General features: G+C 37.7%; 1 protein-coding gene across 1 annotated transcript; it reads right to left on the bottom strand.

The window, feature by feature from the left end:
* Positions 1-7125: 7125 nt before the first annotated feature.
* Positions 7126-24636, bottom strand: BIRC3 (baculoviral IAP repeat containing 3). Its single transcript, XM_024574602.3, has 9 exons — positions 24481-24636; positions 18086-21316; positions 17879-17978; positions 15755-15833; positions 14794-14842; positions 12803-13045; positions 9345-9599; positions 8954-8995; positions 7126-8838 (listed from the first exon to the last, which is right to left on the bottom strand). The coding sequence occupies exons 2-9, from the start codon at positions 18936-18938 to the stop codon at positions 8645-8647; spliced, it is 1815 nt and encodes a 604-aa protein (XP_024430370.2). The 5' UTR covers positions 18939-21316; positions 24481-24636; the 3' UTR covers positions 7126-8644.

Genomic DNA, 24636 nt, shown 5'->3' on the forward strand with positions numbered 1-24636 from the left:
TCATTTCTGACTGGTTCTTTTTTTATGGTTTCTATCTCTGTTTTTAGGTTTCCTATCTCTTTATTGAAGTTCTCATAAAGTTCATCAACTCTTCCCCTAAGTTTATTGAGCATCCTTATAACCAGTGTTTTGAACTGTGCATCTGATATATTGCTCCATTTTACTTAGTTCTTTTTCTGGAGTTTTGTTACATTCTTTCATTTGGGAAATGTTTCTTTGTCACTCATTTTGGCAGCCTCCCTGTGTTTATTTCTATGTATTAGGTTGAGTTGCTATGTCTCCCAGTCTGGTAGATTGGCCTTATGTAGTATGTGCCCTGTAGGGCCCAGGGGCACAACCTCCCCATTCATCCAAGCTGGGCACTCCAGGTGCACCTGCTTCCAATGTGTGCTGTGTATACCCTCCTGTTGTCCTTGGGCCTTGATTGCTGTTAGCACATTCAAGGAAGGGATTTACCTCCAGGCCAATCAGCTGCAAGTATCAGCTGTACAGGGGCCCACCCCATGGAGCAGGACTTACAATACTTCAGCAGGACTGTGGTACCCAAAGAGTCCACCCCTTGAGTATATTGCTTGTGGAGATGGTGGGGTGGTGCCTTGACATGGTCCGAAGATGTCCACTGAGTGAGCTGGCTCTGGGCCTCCAAAGAGGTGCAAGCCAAGGTCATACACCACCTGTGTTCTGTCTAGGGCCACCTGGCATGAGCTACAAGGTGATCTGCAGATGGCTGCTACTTGTGTTGGGCTTGGAGGTGCCTAGGTGTGGCCAAGCTATGAATTAAGGCCAGCCACCACTGGTGCTATGCCTGGGGCCACTTAGGGAAAGGTACAGAGCATACTAAGGCTTGGTGCTGCTTGTTTGAGAGAATTTAGGAGAGTCTGAAACATGAGACAAGACAGACATTTGTATAGAAAAGCCACTGGAAATAGCTTGTGTGGTTCTGCAGTTGTGTGAGGCATTGTCTCAAGGAATCACCAGGGCAGGGTGAACAGTGATTGCCAGGTTAATGGAGACTCAGATATGATGCCTACCAGCTGGCCTTGGGGGATGGGGAGGCTTAGCAAAGGAACAATGGCCTCTGCAAGCACTGTGGGAGAAAAAACTGCCTCTCCAGCTCTCACCCTGATGCCAGGGAATTCATTCCCTTCCCATGTGTCCCTGATCACTTTTGAGCTACTGCCCCAGCACTGGAACTCAGCCAGTGAGTCTGAACAAACCACTGTGTGGGACCTTCATGAGGAGCACCTGGGACTCCAGAAGCCCTCTCTCAGCCACAGTCCCTGCTGGTTTTTACAGCCAGAGTAATGGGAACTTCTCATCCCGGTACTGGAACCATGAGCTCTGGGGCCTGGTGTGGGGCTGGGACCCCTCGATCCTCAAGGGGAACCTCCATAGCTGAGATATCCCTCCTGATTTTTATCTGCCACATATGTGTGTGGGACCAGCCCACTCCAAGTCTGTCCCTGCTACCAGTCTCGATGTATGATAGCTGCTTCTTCACATTCTTAGTTGTAGCACTTGTTTTCAACTAGGTTTTGGGCAGTTCTGAATGATTGTTCTCTAGTTTAGTTGTAATTTTGATGTGGTTTTGGGAGGATGTGAGTACTGCGTTTACCTATGCTGCCCATTTGCCTAGAAGCCCCGATTTCAGTGTTGTTTTTTCATTTGCTCTATTTATGAATGACATTGAAAATCTTGTCATATGCATCAATTGCATATGTAATGTTCTATTTGTTTTAAAAATAAGGATAAATGTTAGGGTTGATTATTTGGTATTGTTAAAGAAAAATTATTCTGACACTTGTTAAAGTGTCAGCAAGTAAGGAACAGGAAAGAAAGACTATTAAGGACTATTGGTCTAAGAGCATTGCAATAGGGAAGAGAGATCTGACTCAACTATGAATATAGCAGACACCCAGCAGAAGGAAGGGAGTCAGTAGATACAAAATTACTTAGGAGATACATCAGGCGTAGGGGGATTCTTGCTGAAGATAGGCCGAGGTGTTATACATTAAAAGATTTTAAAGAATTTAGTCAGATATCAATGGTGGCAGCATTCCTACTGAACTATTTACCTTTGTTTACCGTGTTTTTCCTGGTAACCTCCCCACACCCCTCTTCCTTTTGTCTTTAGCTGAAGAATGTATTGAAGCCTGTGGCTTAGTTCACCTCAGGGAATTACTCATTTTTCACTGGGTATCTCCCATGTATACATGAGGTGTACATGTTAAACGTATATTTTTTCTCTTGTTAATCTGTCTCTAATTACAGGGATATCAGCCAAGAACTCAGAAGGGTAGAGGGGAAATTATTTTTTTTCCTCCCCTACATCAGTATATACTGTAAAGAAGGAAAAATCTCTACCTCTGACCATCTTAGGTTCTCCTGCTAGGGTGCTAAAAATTAAACTGGCCAACATTAGATTAGCAAGAGAAAACCAAACAAGTTTATTAACAGTGTGGAGAGCAGGACCAATAAAATGGCATTGGTCCAATTAAAATAGCATAAACTATATAAAATAAAGTGGAGTCACTTATGTCAACTAAAATGGCTGTCAGTCAGCCATGACACTTTGGTTCAGGAGGAAAATTACCTAAGTCACAGTAAACACACCTGCAAGGAGGCACACTTAAGATATCTGCACATGTGGTCAGAGTAGCCATTTCTGCAAAGCAGGACCACCCATAGAGGCTCCTGGGGAAATTCCACACTTGGCATTGGGGGTGCCAAGACATTTACTGAAAAGACCTAGAAGGGTGGAGTACATATACCACTCTCAAGGTATAAGTGAGGCAGGCTCCAGACCACTGCTGAGACAGCTGAGCTCCACACACCAGTGCTGCTCCATGCCACACTGATCTCCCTTGGCATCAGCCTCTGGAGGCTCTGCTCTGCTGGACTGAGGACTTTGCTCTGCTACCCACCTGGCTCTGGCACCCTTTCCTTGCTCTGCTGCCCACCTGGCTCTGGCGCCCTTTCCTTGCAAAATGCTGACGGCTCCCTTGCCCACCATGCTGTCTCCCGGATCTGCAGACCGAAACTCTGGGACTCAGGTTCTTTATCCCCCACTGATTGCTGCATATATTTCTCTTAGATTGTTCTTAGAGTGTGAATAAGACATTAATGTATGTTGATGTTCTACTTTGAATGAACCTGCATTCAATAAAAACTGAGTGAATAGTGCTGTTACCTTGTGTGACTCTTGTCTTTTCCTTGGTGCCAGGCTGCTCAGCAGGCAGCTAGCCGAGCAGTTGCCCAGCTGACTTATAGAGAAGAGTGTATCACAAACACACGCCTGCAACAAACAGGCTCATCACACATGTACAGTGAGAACGCACATTGAGCAGTAACCCAAAGAGGTAGTTAGAATGTGGGTTTAAATACCCAGCAAAGGAAAAGAGGTTTGAAGCCTTAGGAAAGTGACCAGAAAAGGCACTTTAAAAATGTAAATTTCCCTTAGAAAAGGAAGACTTGTACCCTATTTATAGAGCTTTTCATGTTGGTTCTGAATGACCGTTAGCTCAAAATCTATATGCCAAAGAGGCACATTTTGAGGTGGCATATTCTTTTACCCCTCAGTAGGCAGATAAAATACATACTTTCCTGAATTCAAAATTAAACAGAATCCAACACATTAAAAGCTTGGAAAGTATGGCCACATCACTAGTTGCTTCCCCAACTTTTAGTTACTTACAAGCATTATCTTTCCATCTGTTGAAAAAAAATCACTTTATATATTTGTCTTGAGACTGATTTTTTTTCATAAAATCTTTTCATTAGGGTTTTCAAACTAGAAATTATCTGAAAGCTTACTTTGTTTTACATATGAGGATGTCATGACAGCTTTAAAAGTCTGTATCAGAAATCACATTTTTTTTAATTTCAGAAATATTTAAAAGCTTAGTGTACTTTTAATTAGAATTTCAGCAGCTCTTAATAAAAAATGAATGAATTAAAAGTTAGGTTGATAAAGATTTATATAAATGGGTTGAAGATGGCCCTTTTACACAGGGTGGAGCAAAAGTAGGTTTACTATTGTTCATATGGAAAATAATACAATAATTAATAAAAATAACATAAGAATAAACTGTGTTTTGTATACTTACAATGGTAAACCTACTTTTGCCCTACCCTGCATTGGCTTTGTATTGTTTACTTCTCACAGCAGACTGGAACCATTAGCTCAAAAGATTGTCTGCTCCAAACTCAAATTTTTTTTAATTCAAAAAAATCAATAAAATGTATTAAAAAAATAAAACTAGGGCATTGAAGTGAAACACGTTTTGCTTTCATCTCTGGTGCTTCTCCTTGAGTTATATAGCCTTGAACAAATTATTTAACTTTTTCATTCAAGAAACATATGCATAAATTCTAAGGACAAAGTGAATAAAAATAGTCCCTGTCCAGAAGCTTATAGATTAGGGGAAGAGACCAAGAAATTAATTTCATACAACGTGATAAATACTATCATAAAGTCAAACACAGGGACAATAAAGGGACATGAGAGAGACTTTTATCCTAGCCTGGAGTGGACAGAGTAGCTTCTTAGAGAGGATAATATTGGATAGTATATATTACCCTTGTATATACTCTGATGAATCTTGAAAGTCTTGAAGTAATAAAATTAAGAGCAATTATATTTTTCTAGACCAGTGCTGTCCCATAGAAATGTAATGTGATATACATAAGTAATTTTGTATTTTTTGGTAATTATATTAAGTAAAAAGAAACAAGTGAAATTTTGATAATATATTTATAACGCAACACATCTAACATAGTATCATTTTAACATGTATTGAGATATTTTATATTCTTCTATACAAGGTCTTTGAAATTTATTATATATTTTACACTTGCCACACATCTCTCTTAAGACCAAGCCACATCTTAAGTAATCAATAGCCTGGCTAGGGAATACTCAATGGCACAGATCTATTTTGGACCAATGATTTCCAATATTTTCAAGTATGAAGACTTCTTAAATGTCTTGAGGATATCCCCATCACAATTTGACACTTTTAATATGTATTGATTGTTAAGTCATGTTGAAAATCTCTATCAATAACTTTAACAATGCTTTCCCATGTATATTTATTTTACATAATGGAGTCTACATATATTTGGAAAGTAGTACAATAGGATATGGTATTATATCAGACCATATCATAGCATGATATGATATCAGATGCATAAGCTAATTTGAATTAGAATTTGGCCTGACAAAACAGGTGAATCGCTATTTTCAGGCATGACAAATTCTGTTGTAATGGTCTCTATTACTAAGACTAGTAAAGCTGACAGAGCACTTTTTAAGAGGTTCCTCATAGAGGTGATTCAGAAATCACAGTGGCAGGATGATTGCCACGCTAAAGAATTTAGTCCTAAGGTCTTTTTCAGTTTATGGTGATGATTAATGTGGGTTCTCCTCCCAACTCGTTCACTTATCAGCAGAGACCTTAGGCAATATACTTAACCTCCTGAAGCCTCAGTTTTTTTCATCTTGTTAAAAAACAAGAACAGTATCTACTTAATATTTGAGCATCATAAGCACCTTATATATATCAACTCTTTAAATCCTCACCACAATCTTATGAGATGTTGCATATTATCCTCATCCCACACAGATGCACATGGAGGCACAGAGATATTAAATAATTTGCCCAAGATTCCTCAGCTGTGATGTGAACCCAAAGCCTGCACTTGTAACCCCTGTGCTGTACTGCCTTTTTTGACTTGCATGAGTCGACAATAAGATAATGTATATAAACATCTAGTACATGCATGTTCAATAAATGTCAGTTTATTATTATTATTAATAAGATTCTAATGCCCATATTTTGCCTTTTTAAAATGTTCTTTCCTAAATTGAAATACCTTGCTTTATCATTCAGAAAACAGTTCCAAGTCCCACCACCTACATCAATCTTTTTTTAACTGGGTTGATTTTTCTAAAAATTCATTTTGACATCTAAGTGTGGCCCATGGTACTCTATCAATGATTATACCTTAATACTTTACCAACAGTGGTAATTGAAGAGGGAGAAATCTCTCTCACATTCCACCCCCACTCACAGAAAGTCACTTATTCTCATTTATTCACTAGGGACCTATTCTATGCCAGGCTCTGTGCTAGGGGCTAGATATTTGTTGGTGACAAAACAGATGGTTCTCTTTCTCATTTCGATGATAGAATATGACATTAAACAAGTATATAAATACAAATTGTGGCAAGTGTTACAAAGAACAAAAAGACCATTTGAAAGACAGTCCAAGGGATATACCTTAGGTAGGAGAAGTCAGAGAAAGCCTCTCTTGAGGAAGTACATCTAGGCTAAAGAATGACACCTGAAGAATGAGTAGGACTTTGCCAGGGAAGAGTGACTGGAAGAACATTCCAGTCAAAGACCCTGAAGCGAAAAGCCAGTCATGTTTAGAAACTGAAGAAAGCCAAGGTAGCTGGGAAACAGTGAGCAAGGGTGAAGTGGCAGAAAATGAGGTTGAGTACTCTGCAGGGTCATGTCAGAATCTGATAAGGTAAAGGTACATTGTGCAATGTGAGAAAATACCTATTATTTGCACAATACAAACTCTGGGAATTAGACCTTGCCTAACTCCTGATGACTAGAAGGGTGGGGAGTGGGCACAGTTTTTAAAAGAATGAGCAATACTGACCCACTGATACTATTTCAAGCATATTAGTGTTGCTTCTAAATAGCGAATTCCTTAAACATCGCATCTGATAGTTTTGCCTGGAATTTAGTTAGTAAACATCCACACTGTCTGCTATGACATCCAAGATGTCACAAGGAGGTGAACATGGTTGAGTGACGTTGCCTGTGGCCACAAAGGAACTTAACAGCTATTATCAAGTAATATAAGGAAATGAATAAAAAGAGTGGGTAGAAGTTATAACACCGCACGGCCTAAGTATGAAATTAAGCCTTCTGTAATGTTCTGAATTATAACGCTTATTATATATTGTATATTGAGGTTTAAATTATCTACTCGATTCTGGGAACTGAAGGCCAGGTTGTATGGGGAGTGAAGTTGGAGAGAATCAAATGAATTAATGCACATCAAGCACCCCAAAACAGTAGCTGACGTATCAGCAAATAGAGCTACCAGTATTATCTATAGTGATTTATTTTTTCCAAAACAAAATTTCAATTTAATTAATACTTAGAAAAATAACAAATTATTTGAATAAATAAGTTGGTTATATTAGTTACAAATTACTAAGATGAGAAATGAACAAAAGTTTTACAATGAAGACAGAAAAGTTCAAATATTGTGTGTAATGTGCAATAAGAACCAGATAAAAATAGACATTGCAAAAAGGCATGTTGTATCTAAATATTTATCCTATAGCTGAGTTATAAATCCCCTAAGCAATATTACAGTTAGTTCAGCCTAGTACCCCAGAAGGACCACGTGGTGAGTATGTGGCTAACCAACTGAGCCTTTTAACATAGGGGCAAAATCAGTGACATCCCAAAGAAATAGTCTCCCAGTGTCAGAATGAGGATATGGATTCTCTCCCCAGTGCTTGGTTCCTAATCGTTCTCTGTAAAACCCTAGCAAACATCTAGAAGTGGTTCAGATAATTGGCCTATGCTTGTGCCCCTAAGTATTTCCCATTATACTGTTACTTCTGGTTTTAAAGCCCTAATAGCACTATGGGAGACAAGGATAGAGAATTATGAATTAGATGTGGTACCAAAAAAGTGATGCATAGGAGGAAATTTTGCTGCACTGATAGTACAGAGCAAATTTATCTTCCAGAAAGAGCTGTTGGTTCCAAGGGCTGCTACCCAGTGTACTTTCCAAGTCCCAGAATTAACTCCAAAGTGGTGAGAAATAAAACTAGGGACTTTCCCCAATGGATCGGGTTAGTGCGAGACTTTCCAAATGTATCAATAGATGAAGAAACAAACACTGAGAGGATTGTTTGATTTCATCTCAGACATCCCATTGAATCCCGTAGATTAAAACCAGGTATGGCCCCTGTGCTTTACAAGTATAAATGATGGAGCATCTTGAAGAAAGGGATCTAAATGGTAGGCCAATATTGAAGAGGTCTTAAGATGGTAAGGAAGGAGGAGCCTGGGAGTAACTAAATGATCCAATGTCACAGAAATAAAAATATTAAGAGCAAGAGTAATTCTGATTGCTTTATCAAAATGTTCCTCACAGAATTCTTTACAAAAAACACCATTTATATAAAGAGTCATTCAACAAATATCAAGACCTTCTATGTATAGGACACCGATCGAAAAAGGCAGAAGATCCATATGCTTGGTTCTTAAAACAACTTCAAAATATTTAAATCTCTGAAAGTTTAACTTAAAAATCTTAAACTTTACTTCACTTACAATATCAATGGAGCTGAAATTTTGATTTAGTATTGTACTTGTAGTGCTGTCCCTATTTTTTTGTTCACAAGAACAAAAGCTTCTCATTCTCTTGCTATTTGAAATATGTTCATATGTTTTAACTATATATTAATATAAATATATATGTGTAAAACAAAATTTTATGACTTCTAAATAAATTTGAAAAATTATGGAAACAAAGTCAGTATAGAAGTTAAAATTACAATATATTTAATACATTAATACATTAATTCTAAAATTTGGGATCATCTTCATGAAAGAAATGTACGAACTGTACCCTTGATTGTACCTCTACAAATAGGACATCTTCTTAGAGAAGGGGCACAGTCTTTGCATACTGCTAGATGACCACAAGGAATGAACACTATAGACACTTCTTTGTCCATACACACTTTACATGTTCTTTCTTCTTGCAGTCTCCTCAATTGCTCTTCCATTGGTAAATCTAAGAAGAGAAACACATTTTTAATAAAAGGCAGTTTGCTGCTTCTCCCCCAATGAAAAGCCAAGAAAAGAAAAATAATGTTTTCTACTGGTTTAAATCATTAATGCTACTTTACCTGAAATATTTTCTGTGGGAATATACTTTATGTCCTGTCGCACTAAGGGAGAAAAAGAAAAAGCATTAGTATGTCAAATAACATCAATATTTAGTCACAGAGTATATAATTTTTAAATTTTTTTATTGTTATTCTATTACGGTTGCCCCAATTTTTCCCCTTTTGCCCTCTCTGCTCAGCCCACCATCTGCAGAGTGTATTTTTAAATCAATAGTTTAGACTCTGGCCAAATACTATGAATAACTGTCGTAATGTCAAGGCAATGCAAGTCTAGTGTGCAGTTAATAGTTTATATATTAAATTTGATTTTTTTCAATAATCACAAATTATTAGTAACAGCATATTTTTAATTGATGTAGAAAGTTCTCAATACTAATTTTCTAGCACTCACCAAATAAACGCTTGTATAATACAGGGTCAGTTTCTTGTAGAGACTTTCTGAATATGGTGGCTGCAAAATTTCCTTTTACTATAATAGTATCAATCAGTTCTCTTGCTTGCAAATATGTCTGTGTTTTCTGTTTAATAACTTCATGTTCTTGTTCATTAATCACTCTGGCAATCCGTAGACTATCCAAAATTGGAAGCACACAAGTCAAATGCTGAAAAAGTGCCATTCTATTTTTCCGGATACATGATAGATCATCTTTATAAAAAAGAAAGCAAACACAGACATGTTCAATCTCTGCTCACAAATTTCCTTCCAGGCCTACACATATGACTGAATGAAAAACAACTGTAATTCATAATAATGCATTGAAGTTGATTGCTAGGTTTGGGGGTACCCGATCCCCTGTGCCTGAGAACAATGCGACTTACAATAAGGACTAACACTGAGAACTGTGGTAAGCACTCTATGTGTATTTACTCATTTCATCTTCACAACAGCCCTTGAAGGTAGATACTAGTATCTTAATGTAACAGATGAGAAAACAGTGTGGCAAGTGAACTACTAGAGGACACACAACTAGCAAAAGTCAAACCAACGCGGTTTGGCATCATAATCTGTGCTCTTAACCATTTGGCAATACTGCTAAGCCTTTAACCAAATAAAATTTAGAACCTAATAAAATTAAAATTTTGATTCAATCTGGTCAAACTGGGAAAAATAAAATCAGGAAAATTAAAATGATCAAACATTTTTTCTTAAATTATCATTTGCCTATAAAATTCCTTTAACATTCCATTTTAAGATGCAATTTTCATTATTAATATTTCCCCCAATTAGATTGGATATTGCCACTACCTGACTACTTTGCAGTAAAAGGGGAAAGACACTAACAGCATTGTGGAAACGAAATCCTACTTGTCAGTGACACATTCCTGTCCTTTAGGAGCATTTTATCCTCCTTCCAGTTCTAGATTTTGTATCTATTGGTAAAATGTTTCCTATTTTGAAACTCTGAAATTTTATTATCTCTTTGGAAAATGACTTATGACTCTAATAATTATTTAGTTATCATGTAGTTTCACCATGATCCATAACGCTATTTCTATTAAATAACTAATGACAGAAGTTGGATGGTCTAATGGAGAATTATTTGGGAGAGATGATTTTTAGATTTTTAGAAACACTGAATTTGGCAAGCAATAGGACACAAAAATAGAACCATTTAATAAAGAATAAACTGTAGGGCGTGGTCAAGAAGTCAAGATGAGAGACATACATTTTGAAGATAATTGAAACTCGGAGAATAACTGAGAAAAGGACCAGGGCCCAGGGAAGTGTCTGGCACAAGGTCGATGCTCCATAAATGCATGTTGAACGAATGAACAACCAAGCCTGAGTAATTTAAAGAGCAATGGGAACAAAGAAGTAATAACCAAAGTGGGAGAATAATTAGAACTTATTGTGTTAAAATTATCTATGTTAGAGAAATACTGATATGTTAAAATATTAAACTATAATTTACAGTTGATGTTGAAGTATATTAGTTTTTCAATCTAAGATTAGTTTTTCTAATTACATTTTACTTAACCTAATTAATGAATTCTCTGAAATTTTTAAGTATTCTAAAATTGGATTGCTAGTGGCTGTGGAAAAATGTCTCATTTCCTAGTCATAGACTGTACTCTGGCTAACAAGAGGTGAAAATACCTTTGAAGTATATCATTCTGTTATTCTGGAAAAATATCCTTAATTGCATCTTTATTTACACACCTATCAAGAAATTACTCACCCATTGTTCTTGGGAAACTATAAAATAATCAGTAACTTAAATGGAAATATTTTCATTCAGTCATTCAAAAAATATTCTTGAGTGCAGACACTGTGCTAGGTAGTATGGACATAATGCTGAGCTGAGAAGCTAAGGGATCTTTTTGACAATGCAAATTATTGTATATTGTTGAGTTGGGGTTATATCTGGAGACTTTGCTGATTTTCTTGGGAGGAAATATAAATATTTTATAACTGGATAGCTTTAGACTTCATAGGGTCTATAAATACTTGTGGAGATGGGTGTTCTCTCCTATGAGCAATTGTTCAGTGATGACCAATGGCCAAGCCTGAGAAGACTACAGGAAGGACTTGCAGCCTAATCTTCACTTCGCAGTGAAAAAGAGAACTTGAGTAGGGTGGGCAAAGATGAACTTGGATGAGTTTGCTGCTGAATTGGTGGTATGTAGGACTGAATAATTCACACTTTGGTGAATATATAATACTGTATTATTGTATGTATTACAATGTACTATGTAATACTATAAATACTGATACATTTGCTTGGGTTGGCCAGAAGACAAAGCCACCTTCGTGGGCAGGGTAGGTTTATTCAGGAGTGGAGTGGACAATCTCACTGTCAATCATCCTAGGAAGAAATAGATCCCAGATGGCCCTGAACAAGGATAAGGAGTAAACTCTTTTCTCCTTCTGGGCTTAGTGGATATTTGGGGACCTGAACTTTGATACAAGAAAACATGCTTGGGATTTTCCTGGTCACTTGTGTAAACTGGCTAGAGCTATGCAGAGATGAAGCAGAAGCTAGGAAGAGAGATTCATGAGGATGGGCTTAGAGGCACCAAGAGCGGCCACATAGTTACAGTTGTCAGTTGCCATGTGTGCTCTAGTGCGCTTCTGTTATCCCTAACTCTCCAGGAAGAGCTTGTTAAAAGTTGCAGTCTGTTTTCAGCTATGTTGAAAGGACTCTCAGATGTAGTCCATGCTGGGGAAAGATGGCAAAGGGGAGATCATTTCTCTCTCTAGGCCATTTCTCTGTCTCCAGTAACAAGCAATCAGAACAACCAGATGAAACTGAACATGCTCTGAGGAAGAGAGTTTTTGTGAAAGGCAACATAGTGAAGGCAATAGAGTGGCAGATAAAGCTGGTATGGAAGGACATGGGTGGTTGTCTTGAGAGAATGTGAAACAGTATCCTAGGACTCCCCTAAATACTAGGGGAACACTAGGAAGGGAAACTCGGCTCTTGGGTGGGCAGGTGAGAGACTTAATCATAATTTGTATATTAATGTATAGCTATAGGTTAAGATATACTGTTAGGCTAATATTAAAATTAATAATTGTCCCTGATCCCACCCCAGTTCACAGCAAATGAGAGTGAGCAACTAGCCTGGGGTCAAAAATATGCCATGAATCATTACATACACAGCCAGTTACCCAGAGTAAAATTATAAATTAAGAAAAAGCAGGAAAAATGCTTTCATCCAATATATACATTTTCAATTTACTAAGCAATTCAAATCTATTTTAATGTGAAAAAAATGTTTCAGAATTCAAATTCAGAATACTGAACATAAGAAAAATCTGAATTGACTATGAGTATTTTTTTAGTAACTTATATACAATGACATCGAATTCTTACAGAAATAGAGACTGCACTAATAAACGTGTACCTGATTCTTCTTCCTCAGTTGCTTTTTCTTTCTCCTCTTCCCTTATTTCATCTTCAGCATTAAGTAAATCTAGTACAAGATCACTGACGACTTTGTAATTCTCTCCAGTTGCCAGGATTTTACTCTGAACTGTCTGTTTTACCAGGCTTCTACTGAAGCCCATTTCCAAAGCAGCTTTAACCACAGGTGTATTCATCATGACTGCATCTTCTGAACGGTTTTCTCCTGGTCCATAATGAATAACTGTATGGAACAAAGAATTTAACGTATATTGGGATATTCTGTATATTTTTAAAATGGAAAGTTATTACAATATCAAAAGCGTAAAGCCCCCCAAATATATAGGCACTATTTTATATTAACTTTGTCAAATTTAAAATAATGAGCCTGTCCACTGTGGCTCAATGGGTTGGGTTTCATCCCGCAAACCAAAAGGTCGCCGGTGTCATTCCCAGTCAGGGCACATGCCTGGGTTGCAGGTTTGGTCCCTGGTGAGGGTGCTCTCTCACATTGATATTTCTCTCCCTCTCTTTATCCCTCCCTTCCCCTCTCTCTAAAATAAAAAATAAAAATAAAATGTATTTACAGTAATGGTATACATGTTCAGTTACTAGAATAAGAACATAGAATGTTGTGTTCAGATACAAAATATGCATTATCTGGCGTAACTATGAGTGGGAGAAAGAAATGGAATGTCAAAGATTACTGCTAGCGGAACAGAAGTTCTTTATTCCCATGTTGAATGAAAAAATGAACTTTCTAAATCAAGTTTCATATATTTTCAAAAGACACCATTGTCCTCATTCACCTTCATTACTGCAATGGCCTCTTTCAGTATTGCTCCCATCTAGTTCATTCTCAGCATTGCAGCTGATGACTTTTAAATACCTAAATCTGCTTGTGTCACATTCTTAAATTCTGTCAACAATTCCATTGTTCTCAGGATAACATTCGATTGTGGCTTGTAAGATCTCACACCTTATCTGGATCTGGTTTACATCTTCATCCTCCTCTCTCACCACTTGTTCATCCACACTCTACACTCAGCCCAGAAGTCACAGACCCTGCCTGCAGTTCTGACTGCTCTCACTGCTGGCCTGATTCATTCATTTATCTGTCTGCAAATCCTCCATCTGGCCATACAGAATCTTGTTCAGTCCTTCAAATGCGCCTGTTCTCTTTTGTCACTTAAGTCTTTCATGTGCTGATCTTTCTGCATTTTCCTCCCTTTGTCTCTTGGTTAACTGCTACTCTTCCCTTTGATTCTGTAATGAGACAAATACCTCCTCTAACCTGCAGCTTTTTCTGATCTTCCAAGTCGGGGTTAATTGTCCTTCATCTTATAGTGCTTAACTTTCCCACCATATCCCTCTCTCCCATCTTTGTATTGGTTTGTATCCCTTCACCAGTTAGGTCATGAGAACAGGGGGTATGTTTATCCTCTTCTCTATTCTGTCCTCAGAGTAGCAGATACACAATAAATATTTATTGAATTGCATTGAATAGTAGACTATAGAGTAGAAGAGCTTGTTCAAATATCGGTTCTATCACCTGTTATGTTTAAGGTGATGGACAGATCACTTAACCTCACTGAGCCTCAGGGTCACTATTAAAAAATGGAAATAATATCTCTACCCTCTCCATTTCACAGAAAGGATATGGGAGCAATTGAAAGCCATAGTGCATCTGTTTCCAAATGGCCTGAGAGCAAGAGTTAGACTGGATGTATGTAGTTCTCAAAATAACAGATGCTCCTGCACCACCCTTCGATATTATGATTCAATTCAGTAAGTTTGAAATAGAGACCAGAAATCTGTAATATTTTTTAAAGTTTGTTAGGCAATTATAGTATACCCTAAAGTTAGAGGAATACCCACTTAATATATTTGAAAAAGCACTCTAAATTATAAATCATAACAAATGTACATTATAACTAAATTTCAATCTTAACAGTACCAAGTGGTTAATGCAGCAGTTATCATTCTACATACTTGGCGACTCTGCATTTTCATCTTCTGGATTGTCTGAAGTAGATAACAGCTACAGGGAAAAAGAAAGTATAAAAATTAAAATATAAATCTTACCCTGACCATTGTAAAAATTAAAATGAATTGAGAGACCTATTTTATTCAACTTATTGCAAACTGACTCACTTATAGACTGTATAATTTTTCATGTCAGAAGCACTATTTTATGTACATATAGCAGTAATTTCCTAAGCCATAAACTGATAGAGTTTATTCATGTATGTGTATGTGTATATTAACAAGTAAATTCTATTTGCATTAAGGCAGGAGAAGGGTTAGGCCTTTTCAGTGATCTGTGACACAATTATTGTTTGCCTTTCATCCCAAAGATCTTACATGTCCTGGGTCATCCTCTGGGACAAGTTGGACATTTAAAGTTCCATTTACTATGGCTGGAAAGTGTTTGATCCCCAAACTACTATATAAGGTCTTATTTGCTTTTCCAGGAAGATTAGAAAGAGCAATGCAATTCTCCTTCTCAAATCTTTTTAAGGAAAATTAATATACTAAACCATTACAATTCTACTCTCCCATCCAATTTTTTTCTCAAATAATTTTATTGCAACTTTATTAGAAAAATATTTAAAGAGAAATATAACAAATATTTTGCGGGAGGTTTTTAATTCTGGATCTGCTTTTATCCTAAGAATAGTACTTTCTAAAATTTACTTTAATGAAATGAGGAAACAATGAGGAAGCTGAACATATTTTCTAGTAAGTAGATATTCACAAGTTTGACATTTTCTAGATAATATACATCCATTGTAAATTTAAGTTTAGAGTCTAAATCATGCTTGGTATTATAAAGACAAAAATGTATTTCTAAAGCAACTCTTTCCTTTGAAGGAAAATACTACTCTCTGTAAATATTCAGAAAATAATTTATCTGTTGTTAACCAGAGATTAAAAAAAACAAAGTCCCTACCTGTTCAAGCAGATAGGGGTAACTGGCTTGAATTCGACTGATGAACTCTTGTCCTTTAACGTGTATCAAGTACTCACACCTAAAATGTAAACAAAATTAAGTTTGGGGAGTTATTTTAATCTGGCCATTTGTGGACTGGTCATATTTTAAAATAACATGATTTACGTATAACCACTTGATTATTCATTTAGCATATGGGAAGTGGTAAGAGATGCTGAAGTCAAAGGCAAGATGACGTAAGCAAGAGGACGGCTATAACGGTAACCTGCCGGGGCCGAAGAGGATGTGAGTCACACACTCTCCGCCTGCGGTGGATGAGTTCGGCTACCTCCACTCAGAGCTCCTAGCTGCTCTCTTCAACTCTCCTAATATTCCTAAGAACGCTCTGAACACTAAGAACAGAGCCAAAGGGACAGATAGAAAATGACCTCATTACTGGTATTGTTGATAAATAAGCTTTGTATGTTTAAAAGATGGAAATATACAAAGAGGGACGAGAGAAAGAATGAGGAAGCGGAACACATTTTCTACTAGGTAGATATTCACGAGTTTGACATTTCCTAGATAACACACACCCTTGTCAAATTTAAGTACAAAATGAATTCATGACAATGGCAAAGCAAATTTACCATTCTTTTCCTCTATTTGTAAAATGACCAGAATGGAAAGTTAGCAACACTTTTTAAAACACCTTTGTAAAGTGTTCTTTATACTCTTCATCATTTTTGAAATCTGAAATATTTGGGGAGTACTAAGTTGATGTAAATGAAGCTGCAGTATTATGTTTAAAAATATATATGTAAGGAAAAGAAGTTAGGATACCAAGGTTAGTAATCAACATTAAAAATACTACAACCTTTGACCACGAAAAAAATATAGGCCACCTGATTTCGATTTTAAAAAGGGGGGACTCTAAACAAGTATGGAATAATCAAAAGTGTAAGACATGGCGATAAAAAGCCATATAGTGATCAAAACAGAGGACATGGGTCTCCATTTACCTTAATCACCCTATTTGATATTGCAACCTGCCTGGTGCTTCTGATCTCCCTTACCCTGCTCTCTTATTTTTCTTTTTACCGATAGTACTTATTATCTTCCAGCATGCTACATAACTTACTTATTAAGTTTATATTATCTGCCCTCTCCTGCTATAAAGTCAGCTTATGAAACCAGAAGTCTTGGTTTTGTCCCGCTGAGTATTTTAAGCACCTAGAACAATGCCTGGCAATAGATCAATTAATATTATTTCTTTAAAGTATATTTTATTTATTATACTATTACAGTTGTCCCAATTTTCCCCCTTTGCCCCTCTCTACCCAGTCCCCCCCTTCCCTCCAGCAATCCCCCCACTTCGTTCACATCCATGGGTTGTGCACATAAGTTCTTTGGCTTCTCCATTGCCTATACTATTCTTAACATTCCCCTGTCTATTCTGTACATACCAATTATGCTTCTAAACCCCTACACATTTTCTCCCATTCTCCCCCTCCCCTTCCCCACTGATAACCCTCCATGTGATCTCCATTTCTGTGATGCTGTTGCTGTTCTAGTTGTTTGCTTAGTTTGTTTTTACTTTTGTTTTTTAGATTCAGTTGTTGATATTTGTGTCAATTAATATTGAATGAATAGAAATATATGCAGATATAATATTGACTTAAAAAGCTTCAAAACAGTATCCACAATATCTAATTCATGCAGTAAAATTATATACATTTACCTGTGTATGTACATATGCACAAAGAGATTCTGGAGGGATGTCCACTAAAATGGTAACTAGTCATCATTAGTTTGTGAGTCCTGGACTCACAAAATTTTTTTTTATTTTTTTTTGTCTCTGTACTTGTCTACAACATGTGATTTTGGTTTTATAATGAGCATATATTATTTTAAAATATATATTAATTACACAAAAAATCCTAAACCTATTTTTTCTTTGTCTTAAATTTTCATCAAAACCTTTTGAGTAATTCTTTTTCTAAGTAATCCATCCATCCATCCATCCTAAATGCATTCACAAATATATTTTTGAAACAAAGAAGTAACAGCCAATTATAAGGTACACATATATAACCTATCTCATGACAATCAACCCATTTGCAAAGAGAATATCAAAACAATTACCTAGGAAACCACTTGGCATGTTCCACCCATGGGTCATCTCCAGTTTCCCAACACCTCAGTCCGCCATCACAGCAAAAGCATTTGACATCATCGTTGTAACCTAAAATTAATTTTGGACCAAAACTTATAAATACATATAATTTGCCCTCTAAAATGTATAAAACATGTTGAATTTTAAAATTATTATTATCAGATTAAGTGTCTTACCCATATAATAAAAACCGGCACTTGCAAGCTGCTGAGGATGAACTGGAACACTAGCGGGCCAGTTACAGAAGGTTCTAAAACGGGCTGCCTGTGTCTGCATGCTCAGATTAGAAATACTGTATCTTGAAGGGTCTTGAGGCTGACTCTCTAAAAATGGGCATTTGGGGAAATGTCTCAGGTGTTCTGACATAGCATCATCATTTGGCTCCCAGTTGCTCAATTTTCCACCACAGGCAAAGCAAGTCACTCTGTCTCCAGGTCCTATGTAGTAAAAACCTGCTTTTGCCAGCTCTGCTGGCGACGGGCAGGTCAATGGCCACATCTGGAAAGTACGTAATCTGGCATTTTCAGTATTCATTAGGCAATGGTTGGGACTTCTCAAGGCAGAAATATCTTGACTTGCTTCGGAGTTTGCAGGACTTGAGGGAAAGCTCGAATAAGAGCCACTGAAATAACCAATATTTTCTTCTGAACGTGGAAGTAATAAATGTGTGGAATTTGTTACTGAAAAAGGCAAATTAAACTGAAAGGTGGCTCCCGAAATGTTACCTGAATTTAGTTTCTGAACAAAGCTACAGCTAGGATACAACTTTTTATGCTTTTCAATAGGGTTGTCTCCTTGTTTCCAGTTATCCAGCATCAGGCCACAACAGAAGCATTTGACCTTGTCATTCACACCAGTGTAATAAAACCCAGCACGAGCAAGACTCCTTTCTGACACAGGGACGCCGGTGGGGAAAGTCGAATACGTAGACATTCGGAATAGTTCACATGAAAAGTCGTATTTCAATTCAAACATGTTGGCGTTTTTCATCAGATTTGATAAGAACTTGCTGTCTTCTACTACGTTCATGAAGAAATGGTTGGGGAAGAAAAGGGATTAGCCTTTCTCTAGGGAGGTAGTTTTGTGCATGACTTTTAATTTGTGTTAATTTTAGTATTAGGGGGAACACCTAGAATGGGAAATCTGTTCTTTTTTCTCCTGTCTTCAGGGTTTCAGCACAGCAAGATTCTAGTCCTATACTGATACATCTTAAGGGACAATTATGTATGAAGAGCACCTCTGTATACTCATACAACGTAAACGTGATGCTACACAGTACCTTGTGATGAAATTAAAGCCCTTCATAAAAGTGTAGAGTGTTTTAGGTCATCAAGATGCCATTTAGTGTCAGGTATCCCACAGGTGGGTCAGCTTCTCCACTAGAAGGCTTCAGTGACATTCAGCCAGCCTAAAGATGAAATGTCTGACTCAGCTGGCTTGCTTTCATGATGGAAAGTTATGCTCTATATGAACTCTGAGGGAAAAATATTCAAACTATATTTATTTTGCTTTATTTCAATTGTGAAATTTAGTAGCTAGGGGGAAAAAAAAGCATTAAGAGGACAAGAATGCATTACCATAGTTCACTGATTGTAAGATGCATGTTTTAACATCTCTGGTATCGAGAGGTATCTTTAATATGATATTTAAAAGGACAATTTAAATATCATATTCAATTAGCAGCATTTTTATTTCTTGGAGGTATATAAAATAATAATATACCTTATAATTGATGACATCTTAGATTCAATGAAATATAGCACATCCCAAATCTTGCTCAAATTAAGTACTTTTTCTTCCTACAATCACTTTAATAAGGAGAACAAATCAACCTAAAATTTTCTTCCAGATAGAGCTTAAGTAGTAATAGAATTAATAGATACATGTTAAGGCCATTTTAAGATTTAATAAATATTAATTATTTCCCATAGATAGGAACTGGGTTGCTTTGTAATAATGATACTATCAAACCTTAGCAAATTAGATGTTGTATTTTAAATTAATTATCAGAGATGAATGTATTTGCTCAACAGGTCTTTTAAACTCGGCTTCATGCTGTTGAGAGCCAATGTCAAATCTTCTACTCTGGTAGTGGACTTATTTTTATAGCAGTCAAAAGTCAAGAGTGCTGAGTCTGTAGGCTAGCTTGGATAAGCAAAGGGTACAGATGTGGCTTTGGTCAGAAATCATATCACAGATAGAATACCTTGAACTTGAATTTATCAAGATAAAAAATAATAAATTTATTTTGTCACAATCTACTCTTTTTGAACAAAGACCTTCTAACAATTTAGAATATCTCAATTATGAGTACCTTTTAGTGAATGAGTTCTGAATTAATAGTATCAGCAATGACCTATAAACAAGTCATCACGGTTTTTCTAGCAGTGATTAACAAGCATGGTTTCCTGGTCCTGCAGATGTTGGGGTTTTTCTACCTTCCTTTCTTTTGTTTTCTTTCTTTCTTTCTCTCTCTCTTTCCCTTTCTTTCTTTCTTTCTTTCTTTCTTTCTTTCTTTCTTTCTTTCTTTCTTTCTTTCTGTTGGGATTTTCTACTGCAGACTTTAAAGCTTTATTTGCAGGTGTCAAAAGAAACATATCTCAAAGGTGAGTTTTTATGTCTAGTTTCAGCTTTCCTTTCAGTGGTCAAAAATTTTACACATTGTTATAAAAAATTGTTTGGTATTTATTATTGTCTCTGTGTAAATTTTCTTTCTGAATAAGTTTGTTCCTTCACCAAAATATAACCATCTAGCTGTCATTTTTATTCCTACCATTCTCAGAGATAATAGCCCATTTGAACAAACTAAATTTTAGAGTTTTAAAATAGCAATAGTTTTATCATGGTTACATAATTTCATCACCAATCATCAAGTTCATCTTTCCTACTTTCTCTAAATTTGTTGTACCTATTAAAAAGTTTTGTTCTCGACAATTTTTTGCCATTGTAGAAGTCAAAGTTCTCATTTGTATATTTCTGTAATTTAGCAGGAGGTTGAATGTAAACTTTTTGTTCCAGATAACTGTCATTCATTTTTAAATCTTTAACAAACACAAGTACTTTCTTCTATTCTACACAGCAGCCAGTGGGAGACCGCCCAGCCAGTTTTGAAGAGTGCTTCAACAATGTGTCCCAAGTACAATCACTTCTCCAGTCAAATTCAAAATCAAACTCAATATTACTTTATAGTTATACCTCATAACTAGATCATATTTTTAAAGGTATAACATTCTTTGGATGCTACAAACTCTCATTAACTACGTAATTTGTTTACTCATGCACAAAACTACCTCCCAGAGATTAGACTAAGTCCCTTTAAGGGTTTTAGGCCTCCATTCTGAGCTGTTTTGATTTATAGAAAAAACGGAAAATTCTAGAAGTAGAATGGTTCACTTCCTTTGTAAAACCTGTTTAAAAAAAAAGACAGTTTTAAAAGTCAGATAATTCATAGGAAAAACACAATAACTTTTTAAAAACATTTTCTCCAAAGTACAGCACTAGCATTGACTGACTGTGCACTGTGCGCAAGGTGCTGTACCAGGCGCGGCACAGGCCCGGAAATGCCAGACAAAAGCCAGAGAGCCCAGACTGGGGGCTAGCGGGGGTATTAGGTCTGGCTTGCACAGAACTGAACTGTCTTTTACCATTTTTAAACTTTTTTATTATGAAAGTAATTTATACTTAGAGAAACCTTTCAAAAATAACAGTTCCCTCTACTGTGTACCTAACATCCCCAAAGTTAACATCTTACTTAACCAGAGTATAATTAATAGGAACCAGAAAATTAACACTGATACAATGCTTTTAATTAATCTGCATGCCTTATATGAATTTCACCAGTTTTCCAAATAAGTGCATTTTGAACCACAGTATTTTTAGAAGTCTTAATTAATGAAAAAGTAAGGGATTTTCCCTAACATTCTAGATTCTAGCTAATCTCTTGAAAAATCTGCCCACACTGGACCTATGTTCCTGCGGCCACACCAGCCAGCTCTGAGCAGCGACTGCACCTCTTAGACAGGAACATGCTTTCCAGTTTGGCACCGTACTTGATGCCCTGGCATGGAGACTCACTGTCAGCTGCTATTTGTCACTGAGCTGTCACCATTGATTTTCTTACAGTGGAATTATGAGGAAAGTGAAACTATTTAATGCCTGTATCTATCAAAAGTAACAAAAATGAAAGGTAGACCAAGAGGAACACATGTTTAGAGAAAAATGTGAGCACCCTATTTCCGTGTGGAAAGTAAGAATATCCCTACATGTTACATATGTAAATAAAGCGTGCTTTTGTTTAAAAGAGACACCCACAGTTTTGTTCATTTATATCACCTGCCTGGCCCCTATGCATTTGAGACAGCAAACCTCTTCCACAGACTTTACCCTAAAGAAGCTTTGGTGTGGAAATAAGGCATATGTTTGTGGATATTTAGACAATGGTTCTAAAATAAATATACAGAAATATGCCAAGATGCCAACCCTGGATCAATTCAAACTCTGCCTTAATCATTTCCGATACCTAGACTCCGGAAAGCTGCTAGGGGAGGTCTGGGACCGTGCAGACTGGGACCCACCTGACTTCAGGTGTCACCTTGGCTGGCCCTTCATCATCCCTAACAATTCTACTCATCCCTAGTCAGCTCCCTATCCCACTGTCCTACCCAATGCCTCTAAACCTTCAATTCCTTCCTCAAATTTCTTCTCCATCGCTCCCCGTCTTGCTTTCAGTAAGATGGCTTTGCCTTCTGTTTCTCAAAGAAAAGAGACATCAGTGAGCAGTTATCCTCTGACATTCCCAAGTCCATGCCTTTTGCTCACAACTTACTTGCTCCCTCAGGTAACACTTGCCCCTTTCCAGGTGCCACCCTCTCCCACTACGCCAGAGACCACGCTCTTCACAACACCCTCCTCATTGTTCAACTCCGCTCTCTACTTCTCTTTTTCTTCAATATGACAAGCATGCTTAAGTCTGTCCCAGCTCTCAAATAAAAACAAGCCAAAAAAAAAAATCCTCTTTGAACCCCGCTTTCCACTCAAGCAGCTATCTTGTATCTCACTTTCTTTTCATAACCAAGTGAATTGAACAGGTTTCTATGGTTAAGATCTCCCACTACAATTGGCCTTAGCCAGCACTACTTAAAATTAATCTCAATATTAATAAAGCCAATAGCTTCTTTGCCAAAACCAATGGAAATTTTTCTCTGACACTGGGGTCCATTTCCTGTTTAAAATGCTCTGCTGTCTTGGATTTCTGATACCATTCTATTGGAATTCCTCTTTCGTTGCACTTCCTTCTCAGTTTGGCTCCAGTCCCCCAACCCCTTCTCTTTTTACTCTTATAATTTCCAGTGGGCAACCTCCCTGAGCCCAGGGCTGTTGGGTGTCTCTTGGGCACTTAGTATATCCATGTCTTTGACACTGGAGGGCCTTTGCCTCTATTTTTCTGCCTCCCCCTAGACTGTGAACTCCTTCAGATCACAACTACGTTTCAACAATGTACCAGCCCTGCCAAACACAATGTCCACCCAGCCTGGTATTGTAATGAAGACACTCACTCAGACTTTTTGTTGAAGAAGTAAATGTTAGCAAACTTGACTGAGTCCCCTATGACCACAATACCCTCATCTGCATGGTATTAAGGACATCAGTTTTATATTAACGACCACAAGGTCTGCACAGTGATGGTTCAGTACCAGGCTTTGGAGTCAGACATCTTGGGCTTCCAGTACCATTCAGTCTCCAGCCGGCTAGGGTGTGTAACCTTGGGCAAGTGAGCCTGAGTTTTCCCATCGTTAATAGAGCCAACTATAGTAACTGCTTCTTAAGATTGTGAGAACACCTGTAAATCTTTGGAGGGGGTCCTAGCATATACTAGGTATTAGTAAGCCTCATGTTACCAATAAATAATAGGAAACTAAGTTATTATTGTTAGTTACTTTAGCATCAGTTGCCTCCAGCTCTTTACTAATTAAGAGTACTAAAGAATTCTGATACTGATCACCAGGAAAACTATCAAAAATTGGCTATCTTTGTGCCACCATTAGGAACATTCCTCCATTTATTCATTAAATATTTTACTGAGTTCTTATCATGCAAAGCTCTGCTTTAAGGCCCAATTCTGAAGCTTATTTGGCATCCTCAAAGACCTGGTGATACCTCTTGGCAAGCATATTAAAACAAGTATCAAAGCTTCCCCAGTCCACTGGCTCACCCCCAAAGTAAAATAGAACTGAGCACCGGCAGGCAGGCGGACAGAAAATGAGTGTCCGCTAAGGCCGCGCGGGGCTGCCTGCACCGCAAGCGCCCTGGAACCCTGAGGTCTGCGCGCAGCGCCACCCGGCGGGTTGACAGCAAAGGGGAAAGACAGCGCAGGCTCGCGGGGGAACCCCACTCTTTCTCCGCTCCGGTGCGCTCCAGAGCCGCCCTGGAGCGGGCCTCTGGGCCGTGCAGCGGTGCTTCTGACCGTGCCACCCCCTGACCTTTGTCCTCCGCCGCAGACCCGCGCGCCTCTAAGCCCGCCGTCTCCCACCCGGGCTGGAGCACCCGGCCTCACAGCAGCCCTGTCACCCACCTGCTGCCCCAAGGCTAATGCGCGCTAGCAGGTCCTGCCTGCCAAGTCTCCTCGGTGACAGCTGTCGCCCCGGCGTTCCGGCTGGGCTGGTCGGGTCCGTCAGGGGGAGAGTCGCACGCTGCCTGTTAATATGTCACTTCGCTCTCCCCTCCCCCA

This window comes from Desmodus rotundus, chromosome 5, assembly GCF_022682495.2.
Source record: "Desmodus rotundus isolate HL8 chromosome 5, HLdesRot8A.1, whole genome shotgun sequence".
NCBI classification, from domain to species: Eukaryota; Metazoa; Chordata; class Mammalia; order Chiroptera; family Phyllostomidae; genus Desmodus; species Desmodus rotundus.